Source organism: Hyperolius riggenbachi, chromosome 9 (assembly GCF_040937935.1).
Source record: "Hyperolius riggenbachi isolate aHypRig1 chromosome 9, aHypRig1.pri, whole genome shotgun sequence".
Lineage (NCBI taxonomy): Eukaryota > Metazoa > Chordata > Amphibia > Anura > Hyperoliidae > Hyperolius > Hyperolius riggenbachi.
Window position 1 is genome coordinate 91,591,339 of NC_090654.1, and position 15,567 is coordinate 91,606,905.

The window sequence follows — 15,567 nt, forward strand, 5'->3', positions numbered from 1 at the left end:
CCTCTTCAGTGGCATGCCTTATGACACTAAACTTGCAGCTTGCATAGCTCCCCAAAGAACGGGTCAGAAAATCTGTCACTGCTCCCCTTTTATAGATCAATTTTGCTTTGGGCAGAAAAATAACACACACTTTGGGCAGAAAAATAAACCCCAAACTGGTTTTACCTCTGCGCCCCTGCGCTAGAATGTACAAATAGATGGAGTAAAAGGACAGTCCTCAAAGCTGGGAGAGACGAACTTCAGTCCCAGTGAGCTACTTTGAAGGAGTATTGGAAATGGGCAGTCAGATCATATCACCAGCATTTTGGGTTCTACAAAAAAAGGTACTTAGACGTTCGTTCTTTTTGAAATTATGGGATATTTTTACTTCTGCAAATAGTGGGTGTATGGGGGAGCAGATGTACATTAAACTTTAAAAGCCCACTCTCCGAAAACGTACCAGGGAAAGATACAATCATGCACTGGAGGTCAGTCTGGACCAGCCCTACAGTTACAAAATACAGGTAAGTATCTATCTAATATAAACATAAAGTCTAAAAAGAGGTTGCCAGTGTCAGTGCTCTGACTTCGGCAAATTAGGTGCAGTGGAGAATCAAGGGACATATTGCCACATGGGCGTCAAGTATTTATGCATGTGTAGATAAACATGCATGCGGACGCACCGTACTAACGAGGTCACCAGGTCAGGGTGAACCCACTCCAGACACTTATGGCCCATACTCACGGGCTACAATTGTTGCTAGCCGCTAGCACGACAGACCGGCAAAAGGGGTCCCTCCGCATACACACTGCGGAAGAGGGATTAGTGGTGCGACGGAAGCTGTCACCGACGTCCCTCCCTCCCCTCCCCGCCGGAAGCTCCGTGTGTTGGCTATAGGTTGCTGTCGCTAGTCCGCATACACACGCGGACTTGCGGCAAAGTTGACTGCGCCAATTGCCTGGCGACAGCAGCGACGGTTTGGGGTGCGCGCGCGCCATACTCACGGGCAACCTGTCGCCGCAACACGCATGTGCCACGTGGTTGCGGCGACAATTGTAGCCCGTGAGTATGGGCCATTAATCTCAGTGTATGCCTCTGTCACATATATACCCACCCATGTAATACCCACGACCACCATAGTGGAGAGGGTAACATGTGCAGCCACCTCCATATATTGACAGGGGCAGGAAACCCCAAACAAACTGAGCATAGTGATTGCAATGTAATTAACATGAAATACAAAGATCCTTATTGATGACCCCCCGCCCCCCCCCCCCCCATGCTAAAAACTCCAGAGATGAGGGGAGAGAAAAGATTGTAATTTTATTTTATCATAGGAAACATGCTAGGTTGAAATCCTCGTGTACCCCTTTGGGGGCGATGGTTTCCAGTCGGAAGATCCATTGGGACCCCCCTCTAAATCTATTCTTCCATTGCTGGAGCCCCCAAAGCGAGAACGTGGATGCGCTGTATTCATATGTTTGCCGATTGATGTCTTCACTTTATGGTTGATGTTTCCTATATGATCCAACACTCCTTTTGAGGGGGCGTGTGGTTTTCCCTATATACTACAGATTGCGCCTGCAGCTTACCACATATATTGTGCTTGGTGTGTCAGTCTATGAAAGACAGAATCTCAAATCTCCTATCATTTGCTGGTGATGCACATGATTTCACTGTAGGCATGTATCTACATGGATTGCATTTACCACATTTGTAGGATCCATGCGGTCTTTGTGGGCTCCATGTAGACGGGGGTGGAGGGGGTCTATCGACAAAAGTACTGTGTACCAGCATATCGCGCAAATTAGCTGATCTCCTGTATGTGATGGAGGGATGTGATGATAGGATTGATGCAAGGTCCTTGTTGATGAAAGACAGGCCAGTAGTGTTCGATAATCTGGAAAATTGAGATTGGGTATTAAATGTACCAATCAAACGTGGTGCGATACGTTTGGGTGGGATAGGGTCAGTATTCCTAGGTTTGGTGATCACAAAACTTTTTACATTACTGTCCCTACAGGAACCAGTGTTCCAATTGTCCTCTCAGCACCACAGAGATTTTTCTAGTGCTTTCTGGTCATTAATCGAAGCACAGGCTGGCTGAGGAAGGAGTTGTCGCAGGGAAATGTTAACCTAAGACTAGACCGAAGACACCATTTAAATGTACTTCCTGCCTATTTTGATTGATCCAATTCCAAGTTGCATACACTTTGCATTACATTTACACGCAAACCAACATTATCATTGACATATCTAAATGTGTAGAGATGCTTAGCAAGGTCATTTTGTAGGGTCTGGATATTATGAGGAGATGAATTGTGCCATCCAACCAGCACAAAGGGAAGGAGGCCTAAATAGTATGTGCAACAAAATGGCTGATATCATTTAAAGATTATTAATTCAGCAGGGTGAGATGTTGTGAGGTACCAACTTGCATATTGTGATTCCAGCAAACCTTGATTTGGATATGCTGACCTTTATAATGCCACATAATACCTTATTGCTCCCAACCAATGAAACAAGATTTGTAAAACAGATGAGCTATCTGTAACGCTCGATACTGGCAGTATCACAGTACATTCTTTTCTTCTGGAGTATTAAAAACTGGTCCAAACAGGTGTGAGGTGCAGGACACAGTGCAAACATCCCATTTGAACACTGACCAGTATTGCCTAGCCCTTTCTCCTTGTAAGGCCTGGGGCCCACTAGGTAAGCTTTGGCAGTTATCGGCAAATCACTTTCCTATTGGATACCAATTTGGGTGGTCCCACAAGCAGCAATCGCTGCTTGCTGCAGTTTGGTAGCAAGCCCGGAGCAATGGCATTAGTGGCTACAGTAGCCAAATCATGCAATCGCTCCAGGAAAACGTTGTATTTTCTGAGATTATGCAAATACAGATGCTTTGCGCTTCCGCAAAGAGCCCGTAGTGGTTCCCAGCCCTAACACGGACTTCAATTTATGTAAATACTAGTGGTATAATGGTAATTGTTAAATAACACTATGGCATCAACTCGCTAAGCATTGGGACATTTGGTAATGCAAAACACAGCTGATTTTACAGAACAGTTTGTAAAATGCCAATTCGCTAAAGCGGTTACTGCACTGCCAAGCAAGACATAAGAAATTGCTATAAAAAAAAAAAAAAAAAAAAAAAAAACCTACTCCACATGTGGTTAGACTTCTACATTTTACCCAGCAGGTCTTAGTGAAATAAAGCAAGGTTTTGCAGTAAATTAACAAACTATTGCTGCATGTGTGGAATTCTTTGTAAAGTGTGAAAAAAAATTCTAAAATACCAAATGCGGAATTTTATCGACCTAATATTTTTTTACCAGATAGCCCTTAGTAAATTGAAGCCTGTGTATTTTTTTGCATTGCGGTAGTCATTATGCGGCAACCCAATTTTGTCCTTAGGGAACTGAGAAATTGGCAGCACTCCCAATCAGGCTGCACCTAAAATGACTACCAACAGAGGTGTTCAGAGCCCCCTAGAGGCAAATGCACACCTTGTACTCAAAACAGATGCAAACTATGCACTATACTCTGAGATTAAAACAGAATGCAAACTTAAATAGCACATGGATGCATCTAGCCATATGTAAACTTACATTTATAAACAGCAGGAGGCAGGTATTTTTTTTTATAAGATGTTATACTATCACCTAGGATAAAACTTAGAGTAAATTAAATAACAGTGTCTGTATGCTGCCACAGAGTTTGGGTATTTTATTAATAAAATGGGTTTCATTTGTTTTACAGGTTCTGATGTCGGCTTTCAACAAAAACCGCAAGGTTCCTTCAAGCAAACGAAACCACCTATCAATGATAAACCTCCATGGCCTGAGCAAAAGCCGCCTTCAGATCAGTTAAGACAGACTACAGATGAGCCAAGACCATCTGCTAATGAGTTTAGGCGGCAAGAAGATGATTCAAGACCACCCGTGAATGAGCCAAGATCACGCTTTGACTCAAGACCATTTGTAGATGAGTTTGGGCGGCAAGAAGATTCAAGACCACACTTTGACTCAAGACCACCTGTAAATGAATATAGGCGTCAAGAAGATGATTCAAGACCACCTGTGAACGAGCCAAGATCACGCTTTGACTCCAGACCATTTGTAGATGAGTTTAGGCGGCAAGAAGATTCAAGACCACCCATAAATGAGCCAAGACCACACTTTGACTCAAGACCATCTGTAAATGAATATATGCATCAAGAAGATGATTCAAGACCACCTGTGAACGAGCGAAGATCACGCTTTGACTCCAGACCATTTGTAGATGAGTTTAGGCGGCAAGAAGATTCAAGACCACCCATAAATGAGCCAAGACCACACTTTGACTCAAGGCCATCTGTAAATGAACATAGGCGTCAAGAAGATGATTCAAGACTACCCGTGAACGAGCAAAGATCACATTTTGACTCAAGACGATTTGTAGATGAGTTTAGGCAGCAAGAAGATTCAAGGCCACACTTTGATTTAAAACCATCTGAAAATGAATTTAGGCGACAAGAGGAGGAATTCAGACCACCCATGAATGAGCCAAGATCACACTTTGACTCAAGACCATCTGCAAATGATTTTAGGCGACAATATGACTCAAGACCAGGCTTTGATTCGAGACCACCATTTCCAAAATCGGGCTTTGATGTCTCTGGACCACCAGATGACTCAAGATCACCCTCACAAGGAAATAGAATGCCCCCATACAATCAGAGACTTCCACCTTATGAGCCACGACCACGCTTTAGTGAACAGAGACCATCCCATAATGAACCAAGGCCACCCTTAAATCGGCCAAGAATTCCCTTTAATGACCCAAGACCACCTTTAAATCGACCAAGACCTCCTTTTAATGAACACACATCTCCAAACCATCCAAGATCTTTGCATGGCCCATCAGACCGTTATCAAGGTATTCCTTTAGCATATTATTATTAAACATTTGAGAGCTGACATATTTTACATTGCTTTACAGAGTAGATAGTCGTGTCATTGACTGTCCCTCAGAGGAGCTCACAATCTAATCTCTACAATAGCCATTTTTCATATTTCCTAAAGTCTAAGGTCATTCTTTTACAGAAAGCCAATAAACTTATCAATATACTCAATATCTGAATGTGGATGTGAACCCACACAAACGTGGGAAGAACATTCAAACTTCTTGTTGATGGTGTCATAGTCGGGACTTGAACCCGGTACTTAAGTGCTTCAAGGCAAGATTGCTATGCACTATGTCTCCATATCGGGAACAGAAGGAACTGCCAGGAGACTCTGCACTTTGGTTACATGGTTTGCTAATCAACTGTTTTTTATCTGCTTCACCATATGCTTGCCTGTTTCTGCAATTCCTGTATCTAAACATACCCCACCCTCCTGCTGTCAGCTATCGATCTCCCTATATAGCACTTCAGAATGTATAAGATGTTTCTCTCAACCACTTCATTTTGCCTTCTGCTCCTGAAAATTCACGTCACTTCATCCTCCCACTGCCAGCAACGCCATACACATTGCTCCCTCTCTGCTATCGTCTCCCCTTCTCTCTAGCCATGAACTATTCCTATTTCTCTGCTCAAACTACCCCTCCTCTGCTCTCACTAAACCTAACTTTCATACACACAAGTCTCACCCCCACATCTCTCTGCTCTGCCTGCTACTACTCCGGGCTTCTGGGGACATATCACCAAACCCAGGGCCCACTCCTAGACCTCAGACTACAACTCATTCCACCAATAACAAACCAAACCACCTCCCCTCCCAGAACACCTACAACCTTATTGATATCCCCCTTCTTCCTAGCTCTCCCCTCCCCATATCTGGGGCTCTATGGAGCTCCCGCTCAGTCTGTAATAAACTGGCCTTCATTCATGACATGTTTATCTCCAACACTTTCACCTTTCTGGGGCTCACTGAGACATGGCTAACTCCATCGGACACGGTGTCTCCAGCTGCTCTAACACATGGTGGACTAAAATTTAGTCATGCCCCTAGACCTGGCCACAAACAGGGAGGCGGGGTGGGGATCCTACTCTCTGAACACTGCTCCTTTAAGCCACTCACACCACTGCCCGCACTCTCACTCTCATCCTTTGAAGTTCATGCTGTCCGTCTCTATTCTCCATACCACATCCAGATTGCTGTTATCTACCGCCTGCCTGGTCCAGCCTCTACTTTCATTGATCACTTTTCAGCATGGCTTCTCCAGTTCCTCTCCACTGATATACCCTCTATCGTCATTGGAGATTTTAATATACTCATCGACACTAACTGCCCTACTGCCACCAAACTGCACTCTCTCACCTCCTCGTTTGACCTCGCCCAATGGTCCTCCACTTCCACCCACAAAGACGGCCACACTCTCGACCTTGTCTTTACCTGCCTCTGCTCTATTTCAAGCTTCCATAACACTCCACTTCCCCTCTCAGACCACAACCTTCTTACCTTCTCAATCAATTATTCTCTACCATCAACTCCTCCAACACTACACCATCCGGTCATGCGCAGGAACTACCGCAACCTAGATCTGAATACCCTGACTGAAGCCTTGCAACCTCTAAGTACTCTGTCATCCTACACTGACCCAGAGGCAGCATCCAGTTACTTATTTAGTGTAGTCTCCTCTGCTATGAATTCAGCTGCCCCACTCACCACCACCCGCCCCCGCCAAACTAACAGGCAGCCCTGGCTCACTGAACAAATCAAACAGCTGAAAAGGCGCTCCAGGGTGGCAGAAAGGTGCTGGAGAAAGAGCACTGCTGTAGAGGACTTCCACCACTACAAACAAACTATGCAGGAGCTCAGGGATGCCCTCACCTCTGCTAAGCAGTCTTATTTCTCCTCGCTCATTTCCTCACAGTCCCACAACCCAAAACAATTGTTCAACACCTTTAACTCCCTACTTCGTCCCCCACCTCCTCCCCCCACCACATGTCTGTCAGCTGACGACTTTGCATCATACTTTACAAGCAAGATTGATGCAATACGTAATAGTTTCAACACGCAACCACTTTTACCAGCTCAACCATCACCTATAGATTCCTTCTGTCCGCCTGCATCCTCGCCCACTACTAACTGCCTTTCCCCGATCCACAAGTCCACTCTCCCTCTCTAATATCTTTTACCACATTCACTGAACAGTGTCTTTCCTCACTACTCTCCAAAGCTCATCTCACTACCTGTGCCCTGGTCCCCATTCCCTCCCATCTAATCCCCCAGCTTTCCTCCTGCCTTAATCCCGCTCTAACAACTCTATTCAATCTTTCTTTCTCCACTGGCACTTTTCCTTCCTTATTCAAACAAGCTATTATCACACCACTTATCAAAAAGCCCTCTCTTGATCCAGCTTCTCTATCCAATTACCGGCCTGTCTCACTCCTCCCCTTTGCTTCTAAACTGCTGGAACGTCACATCCATTCAGAATTGTCTGCCTTTCTCTCTACCAATTCCTTACTTGACCCCTTTCAATCTGGATTCCGCACACACCATTCCACTGAAACTGTCCTCACGAAAGTTGCTAATGACCTACTGGTAGCTAAATCCAAAGGTCAGTTCTCCATTCTAATACTCCTTGACCTTTCCTCTGCCTTTGACACGGTTGATCGCTCTTATGCTGGATACACACCATGCGTTTCCGCGTTCGATGCGGCCGTCGATACGCGTCGATTCGATTATTTCCGACATGTCCAATTCAAGCTTCGATGGATTGTTAGGTCGATTTGCCATACTTGGCATTCGGCCTAAAAATCATCGAAATTCGTTCGGAAATGTTCGGAAATAATCGAATCGACGCGGAAACTCATGGTGTGTATCCAGCATTACACTGTGTCCTTCTCTAACACCAATTCCTCCCCCACGCCCACTGTCTGTTGGTGTTCCTCAAGGCTCTGTTCTTGGGCCACTTCTTTTCTCAGTCTACACCCGTGGCCTGGGACAACTAATTAACTCTTTTGGCTTCCAGTATCACCTCTATGCAGATGACACCCAAATCTATCTCTCAGCTCCTGATCTGGCATCACTACTATCTAGAGTCCCCGACTGTCTACGTGCCGTTTCTGCATTTATGTCCTCCCGCTTCCTCAAACTTAACATGAGTAAAACGGAAATTGTGATTTTTCCACCATCGCTATCTACACCTCCACCAATTGCAACCATAACGGTAGACAACACCCCAATAACCTCAACCACTAAGGCCCGCTGCTTGGGGTTTATACTCGACTCAGAGCTCTCCTTTAAACCTCACATTGCCTCATTAACCACCACCTGCTATTTCCAGCTCAAAAATATATTCCGTATTCGTCCCTTCCTAACACAAGAGGCCATCAAGATGCTTGTACATGCCTTAATCATCTCCCGCCTAGACTACTGCAACACCCTGCTCTGTGGGCTACCACAAAAAAGGCTAGCACCTCTCCAATCCCTTCTAAATTCAGCGGCCCGCCTCTTTCACCTCTCCACACGCTCTTCCGATGCAGCCACACTATGCCGTTCTCTCCACTGGTTACCTATTACCCAGAGGATCCAGTTCAAACTCCTGACTCTAACATACAAAGCCCTCCATGAGTTGTGCCCTCCATACATCTCATCACCAATCTCAAGATCTTGTCCCTTCCGCAACCTCCGCTCCTCCCAAGAAATTCTCCTGGCCTCTAAGCTGATCACCTCCTCTCATGCTCGCATCCAGGACTTTACACGAGCATCATCCCTTATCTGGAACTCTCTTCCACAGCCTGTACGTCATGCTCCAAACCTGGACATCTTCAAACGCACTCTTAAAACACACCTTTTCAGACAAGCTTATAACATTCTATAGCCCTTATTTACTTATTTGACACAATGTAATCAGAGGCAAAGGTTCACTGCCTCATCCATCTTTCCCCCTCTTACCTAATGTGTCCCCCACTACCCACTAGATTGTAAGCTCGCAAGGCAGGGTCCTCCTCCTAATGTTTACTGTTTTTGTCACAATATTTGTGCTGCTTGGAACTCTGTTTTACAATTTGTTAGTATATCTATGTTCCCCTTGATGTCTCATTGTGCTTTGTAAAGCGCTGCGGAATATGTTGGCGCTATATAAATAAAAAATAATAATAATATTTATTCTCAAACTTTTTTCATGAAGGGTTTTATGTAAACTATGAAATGCTTTTTGTTTTGTTGTGCAATAGATGATGGTTATAACCATAGTGAAAGATTTCCCAGGACACAGTTTGGACCTTCTAGTGGGCCAAGATCTTCGTATGGCTCTGGAAGAGCTGACGGTAAGTTTTTTTTTAATTTAACCTGGAGTATATTGTATTTCTGAATTGTCAGTTTACTAAAAATGCATTTTGCAGCAATGCTGTTCGAATTTGACATATTGAATACAGAACAGCCTAATACTGCTGAAGTACACGTCTCAGCACCGAACAAGTGGACAGGACGAGTCAGGAGTCGTGTGAAGTGCGCTGTCAAGCGGAAGTTAATGAACTGACCTTGTCTGCTTGTTCTTACTGAAACGGTGCTGAAGTTTGGTGTTTGGCAGTATTCGAGTTCAATATGCATGGGGGGCCTGGGTAGCACATAAGGGAGGTATGCTTATCCCTGAGTCACTGCATTTGACCTATGTGTTCAGCCAAAAGTGTGGGGGTTGGTTGCAGGATCTTATTAATGGATGACCTTCTCCTCATGTTCATACAGTAATGCTGGGTACACAAGATGCATTTTTTTTTTTTTGTCGATTTTCCGTCCGATCGATTTCCGGATCGATTCTGTTATTATCTTTTCTTACCGATTTCCATTTACTTCTATGAGAAAACGATCAGAAAAAAAAGATAGAAAATAAGATCGAACATGTCAGAAATTATCTATCAAACCATGCATCTAACACAAAATTGTATGGTGTGTACCTAGCATTATACTCGGGTCCAGTAGGAGGACCAACTGTGCTCAAAGAGGACCAGCTGTGTCTCAAAGTGCCCTAATGTAAGCCTCAGCCTTAGTGCTGAACCCAGGTGACAGTGACACGGAACACTGCAGGCAAAAACCCACCACAGCAGTTTTGCCAATCAGGGAGGGGTGGCCAGAGCTTTTGCCATCTAATGTTTAAAAGGTGAGCAGGTGAGTTAATGCCCCCTGCGCCCATTGATCTTTGCAGCACTAAGGCTGAGGGTTACATTTACAGGTTTTATCATCTACAATCTTGGTCCTCTTTAGCACACCTAAAGTGAGAGGGATATGCAGGCTGCCATATGTATGCCCTTTTAAACAATGCACATTGCCTGGCTGTCCAGCTGATCCTCTGCCTCTAGTACTTCTTGCCATTGACTCTGAACAAGCAGGCAGATCAGAGGTGTCTGATTGGATTTGCCACATGCTTTTTTTTTTTTTTAAATGTGTGATTTAGACTACTGATGCTTGAAAGACCAGCAGGATGCCAGGCAACTAGTATTGTTTAAAAGGAAATAAATAGGGCAGCCTCCATATCACGGTCACTTCAGGTGTGCATTCATTTCAGAATTGTGTATGCATAATTAGTAATGATTGGGTTAATTTCATATAGTTTTGAGCTGCCATGATTTCTTCTATTTCTGTTGATTTACACATTGTTATGAACATCCTTCAATTCATAATAATCTTACTCCATTTCTGAAAGGTCACCTGTGAGATTTGGGATTGGAGATACTCCCATTAATAATACACTATGCTTCTTTTCTTGTAGAGTCCATGGACAGTTACAACCAGCGGTATGCAGAGTCTTCTTATGGTCAGTATCTCATGCACAAGCCAACACCCACATTCATTAAACATTACAGTATATAGAACAGATGTATCTGTTCAAATATACCATTATACACATAGAATCGAGACGGAATAAATTGCAACTTTAGTGGTGTATACTATATAATCATTGGGAGAAGATAATGGAGCACCTGGCGCTTACAATAATGGTACAGATCAATATGATCAAGTTCGTCCGTCCAGAAAAACTGCGCACTGCAAATACTCGTGGACAACAATTCCTGAGAGACAGTTCATATGTGTGACACAGTACCTTTTGGGAGTATGGAAATACCTCCCTATCAGTGTGCAGCGTCCTCCGTATATTGCGTACGATTGTACAGGGTCCGCATGGATAGTGGAGCTGTATGCACGCGGGTGGTCGCACGAAGATACGGAAACAGTCTCCTTCCCCTTCTGCCAGTGGTGATGTCGCCGCTCGCAGTCCAATGTGTTCCAGGACTATGCCGGCTGGTTCCTGGTTATGGGGATGCAGAGGGGACAAACGCCATAGTGCAGACTGCGCCTAAAGTTGACAGACCCACACAAAATTGCACTTACAAACAAATTCTTGTGTTTATTCCATATCTAAAAGTATTCCCTATCCGGATTTCGGCCATATGCCTTCGTCAGGGGATCATAAGCAGTCATGTAAAGTCAAGTTAATCTTCAAAAAATAGTCCTGAATGAATGAGTAGGGCAGGGAACACTACTCTAGTTCATCTGATTTGCCTTTAAATCAATGCGTCAGGATATAGGCTATGTCTTACAGACATATTTCCCCTTCTCCCCAATGACTGAGTTAATAACACCATTTGAGGTGTGAATCAAGTTGATATGCTAAAAAGGCGCTTACAGGATGGAAAGATGCTATATTTTTATTTATTGTATGTTTTTTTTTTATTAAGGTTAATGTTAATTTTGTTAGGGACAGAATTTCCCCTCTCTACCAGAGGGACTGATTGAACTGTCCCTATTGTTATTGGTCTAGTTTAACAGTTATAAGATGACACACTATAGGAGCATTACTGTAAAACCAAATTTACATTTTTTTATACAATTATAACAATCTAATTAATAACGAGTACCTATAACGTGACTATCTAATCTTAGCCTAGAACCTCATTGTCTCTACTTAAGCTAGGACTGTTTATTTTGTAGTAAAATGTTGAAAAACGTATGGAGGACATTTTATACGAAAAACATTTATGGAAGCAGAATGTTATTACAAGAACTGCTTGTTATATTTTCAATAATTCTCCAAATAAAAATTATAAAAAAAAAAAAATCATTGTGCCCCAGGCAAAGAGGGTTTATAAAATGAGACAAAATGTAACCAATACTGTACTTTACTTTTTTTTTTTATTAAATGTGGAAGATATTTTTACTGTTTTATACTAAATACTAATATTTAGTGTGACTATTTTTGCTTCTTAAACAGTGTCAGTTGTCCTAGATTGTATCGATCAGACATACTGGTAAATTTTGGCTGGTCGATTGGGTGCGCAGATGCCTGCAATAATCACGGATGTGATTGAAACCCCCAGCCGCTGTTCCCCCAAATGTTAGGTGGTGAATATGAATTTATACCTTACCTGTCACACCTTCCCCGAGTGTCCGTGCTGTATTTCCACATTAACGCCCCACGTGACTACCGGTATATAGCATGTGGAGTGCATGTGTAACGTGTCACGCACCCCGCGTGTAGAACGCCGGCAACTATGTGGGACACCGATACGGAAATGCATTGCAGGCACTTGTAAGTGCCAGGAGAAGGTAAAGTATAAATGCACGGCACCGGTGGGATGGTAAAACATTTGGGAGGACATGGGCGAGACAGTGTCACGTGGCCGATTTCTGAAAGATTTCATGCTCAAGTCGATGGGAATCGGCCTGCACTGTATGGGTAGCCAACAGAACGCTCTGATCAGAAAGATCTGCCTCTTGGTCGAAACTGCCCATCATTGCTAGATGTATTTTCATGTGTTATTCTGCTTAAAGGACACCCAAGGTGAAAATAAATTAATGAAATAAACAATCGTATCTATTCTCCTCCTCAAAATGACTTTTTAAGATATTCCACAGTTTTATATTTAAATCTACTTTTAAATTTTTACTCTTATTACTTTTGCTCAATGACCCATTCATTGAAGTATGCCATAGCCAAAATCTATGAACTATTGACCCTTTTTATCTCTTTCCTGTTACCAGAAGCCATTTTCTGCTAGGAAAGTGGTTTATAGTTGTAATTTCTTATCAATGAGGGTCACACTGTAGTCTGACCCAGTCCTGACTCAGACAAGAGCTGCCACTTACATACCTGATGTTTGGCTCTTTCAGGCAGAGAAAGCATAAAACGCACATGGCATAGTTATTTGTGTGCTAGGCACTGTACACACACATGCCTATCTCATCATGTCACATGTCACCTCGGTTATCCTTTAACCACTTCAGCCTTCAGTCTTTTTCACTTTATGCATCAAAGCAATGTTCACCTTCCATTCATTAGCCTATAACTTTATTACTACTTATCACAATGAACTGATCTACATTTTGTTTTTTCTGCCACCAATTAGGCTTTCTTTGGGTGGTACATTTTGCTAAGAGCTACTTTACTGTAAATGCATTTTAACAGGAAGAATAAGAAAAAACCGTAAACAATTCATTATTTCTCAGTTTTCGGCCATTATAATTTTAAAATAATACATGCCTCCATAATTGAAACCCAGGTATTGTATTTGCCCAATAGTTCCGGGTATTACACCGTTTAAATTATGTTCCTATCACAATGTATGGTGAATATTTTATTTGGAAATAAAAGTGCATTTCATCTTTACATGCATATTTAAAAAGTTTAGACCCTTAGGTAAATATTTGCGTGTTTTTTTTTTTTTTTTTTTTTTTTTTAATTAAACATTTTATATGGGTATTTTTGGGAGGGTGGGATGTAAATTGTAATTTTTTTTTTTTATGTAAAGATGTGGCTTTTTTTTTTTTTTTTTTTTTTTTACATGTAGTTTGTAGTTTTACTATTTGGCCACAACATGGCAGCCATGAGTTTGCTTACAATTACGTCACTCTAAGCGTAACATGTATGCTTAGGGAGACGTAAGAGGCAGAAAAATCAAGGCTTCTGAGAGAAGCCGTCACTTTTTCTGCAGGGAAATGCACCATGGCCCGATTCATTGATACCTCGGCTAACGAACAGCTGGCCGGGAGCACGCACGTGCATGCGTGCAATCGGCCGCGGGAGCGCACATGGCCTTCTGGACGTAGCCTCTACGTCCAGAAGGCTTAAATGGTGAAAGCTGTTTATTGCATACACCCCAAAATGACTAAACGCTTTTGTAAAAATCTAAATTACCACTCTTGTATGGAATGCAGTCTTCGAGTTCCCGCATACTTAAGACTTGGTAAAATATTTTAAATAATGCAGATGATCACCACAATAGTGCATTAAAAGTTTCACTGAGAAAAAAATGGCAAATAAAAAGAGGGGGGCTAACAAAAGTTGATGCATGCTAAAGAGAAGAAAAAAAACATACAATCAACTTCTTTACACCATGTTACAGGAGCCTGGTGTTGGCTCACAAACTAATCCAGCTGTCCACAGCGACCGGCGATTACGGTAACTCACAGGATTGCTTTGCCAGCTATGTACAGAGCGATTCTGCCCAACCCGTTCCACCTTTCAGCCTCTTCAGGAGCTAATGAAGTCAGGTCTGTGCAGAGGCATAAGACCTCTCGTATAATTACTTTTAAAATACTTAAAAGGGGTAACACCCTTTAAATGTCCTCCAGAAAACAACCACCACTAATGTCCTCAACAGTAGAGATGCTAAAGGGGAACTCTGCTGAATGGTTTAAATGTTTTGGGGAAAATTTCGATTAAATATTCTAAGCCAACACATGGCACATGCGGAGATTGTTAGAAACCATTATGCCAGCGCTTTAAAAAGATATACAAGCTTTGCTTGGCTTACCACTATAAGCTGTTATCATTCTACATGAGCTTGAACGCAGCTATGGATTCTGCATTCATATGGTCCAATTAATAATACACAACTGGACCCATCAGCAACAGTCATTAACCACTTCCATACCAGCAGTCTCTGCCCCCTTAAGCACCAGAGACTGCTGGCATGGTAAAACGCCGCTTCCGGACGAATCGCCGCACATACCTGCCGGTCACGACGCTACCCCATCACCGCAGGCTTCTCTCTCTGCTGTCTCTATGACGGTAGAGTGCTGACAGCCGGTCAGGGGCCGCTTTTATTGGCTCCTGACGCTGTCTATCAATGGGAGCCAATGTGATTGACTCTCCGTGATCACGCGGTCAGGAGCCAATGACAGCAGCTCCTGACCTGCTTACAGAGTTCTGCCATCTTATAGACGGTAGAGTGAGTGAATTGTGGCGGGTGCAGAACGGTGGGGATGCACGATTCAGTGCGATGTTTAATGTACGTCCAGTCAGGGCTGCAGCACCACCTGCTAGATGTAGATTCGTACTGCGTTGGTCCGCAACCGGTTAAAGAGCACTTCTGGTGACCAGCAAAAACTAGTCTATCCTCTAATAAGGAGGGGCTTCAAATTGCATTTGATGTGTCACCAGAGCCCTGTATCAGCCAGGCTATAGCACATAACCTCGCCCCTTTGAAGAAAGGGGCCTCTGCCTTTTTGTATTTCCAGCACTGGATATACAAAAAGGCAGGGGTCATTTTCCTTTTAGCAGCTGGGCTATGCATCGGGAGTTTGGCTGATACAGGATTCCAGTGACACTTACCAAAGGTGAAAATAAACTGTTGAGGTAAATAACTGTATCTATCT

The 15,567-nt window shown here is 43.2% G+C and overlaps 1 protein-coding gene across 2 annotated transcripts in view; it reads left to right on the top strand.

Moving 5' to 3' along the window:
- LOC137532558 (uncharacterized) overlaps positions 1-15,567 on the top strand; it is a 97,076-nt gene that overhangs the window by 76,723 nt on the left and 4,786 nt on the right. For both annotated transcript variants that reach the window (XM_068253188.1, XM_068253189.1), the window contains exons 16-18: positions 3,743-4,900; positions 9,150-9,242; positions 10,682-10,726. In XM_068253188.1, coding sequence (XP_068109289.1) covers positions 3,743-4,900; positions 9,150-9,242; positions 10,682-10,726 — 1,296 coding nt within the window. The remainder of the gene's footprint in view (positions 1-3,742; positions 4,901-9,149; positions 9,243-10,681; positions 10,727-15,567) is intronic.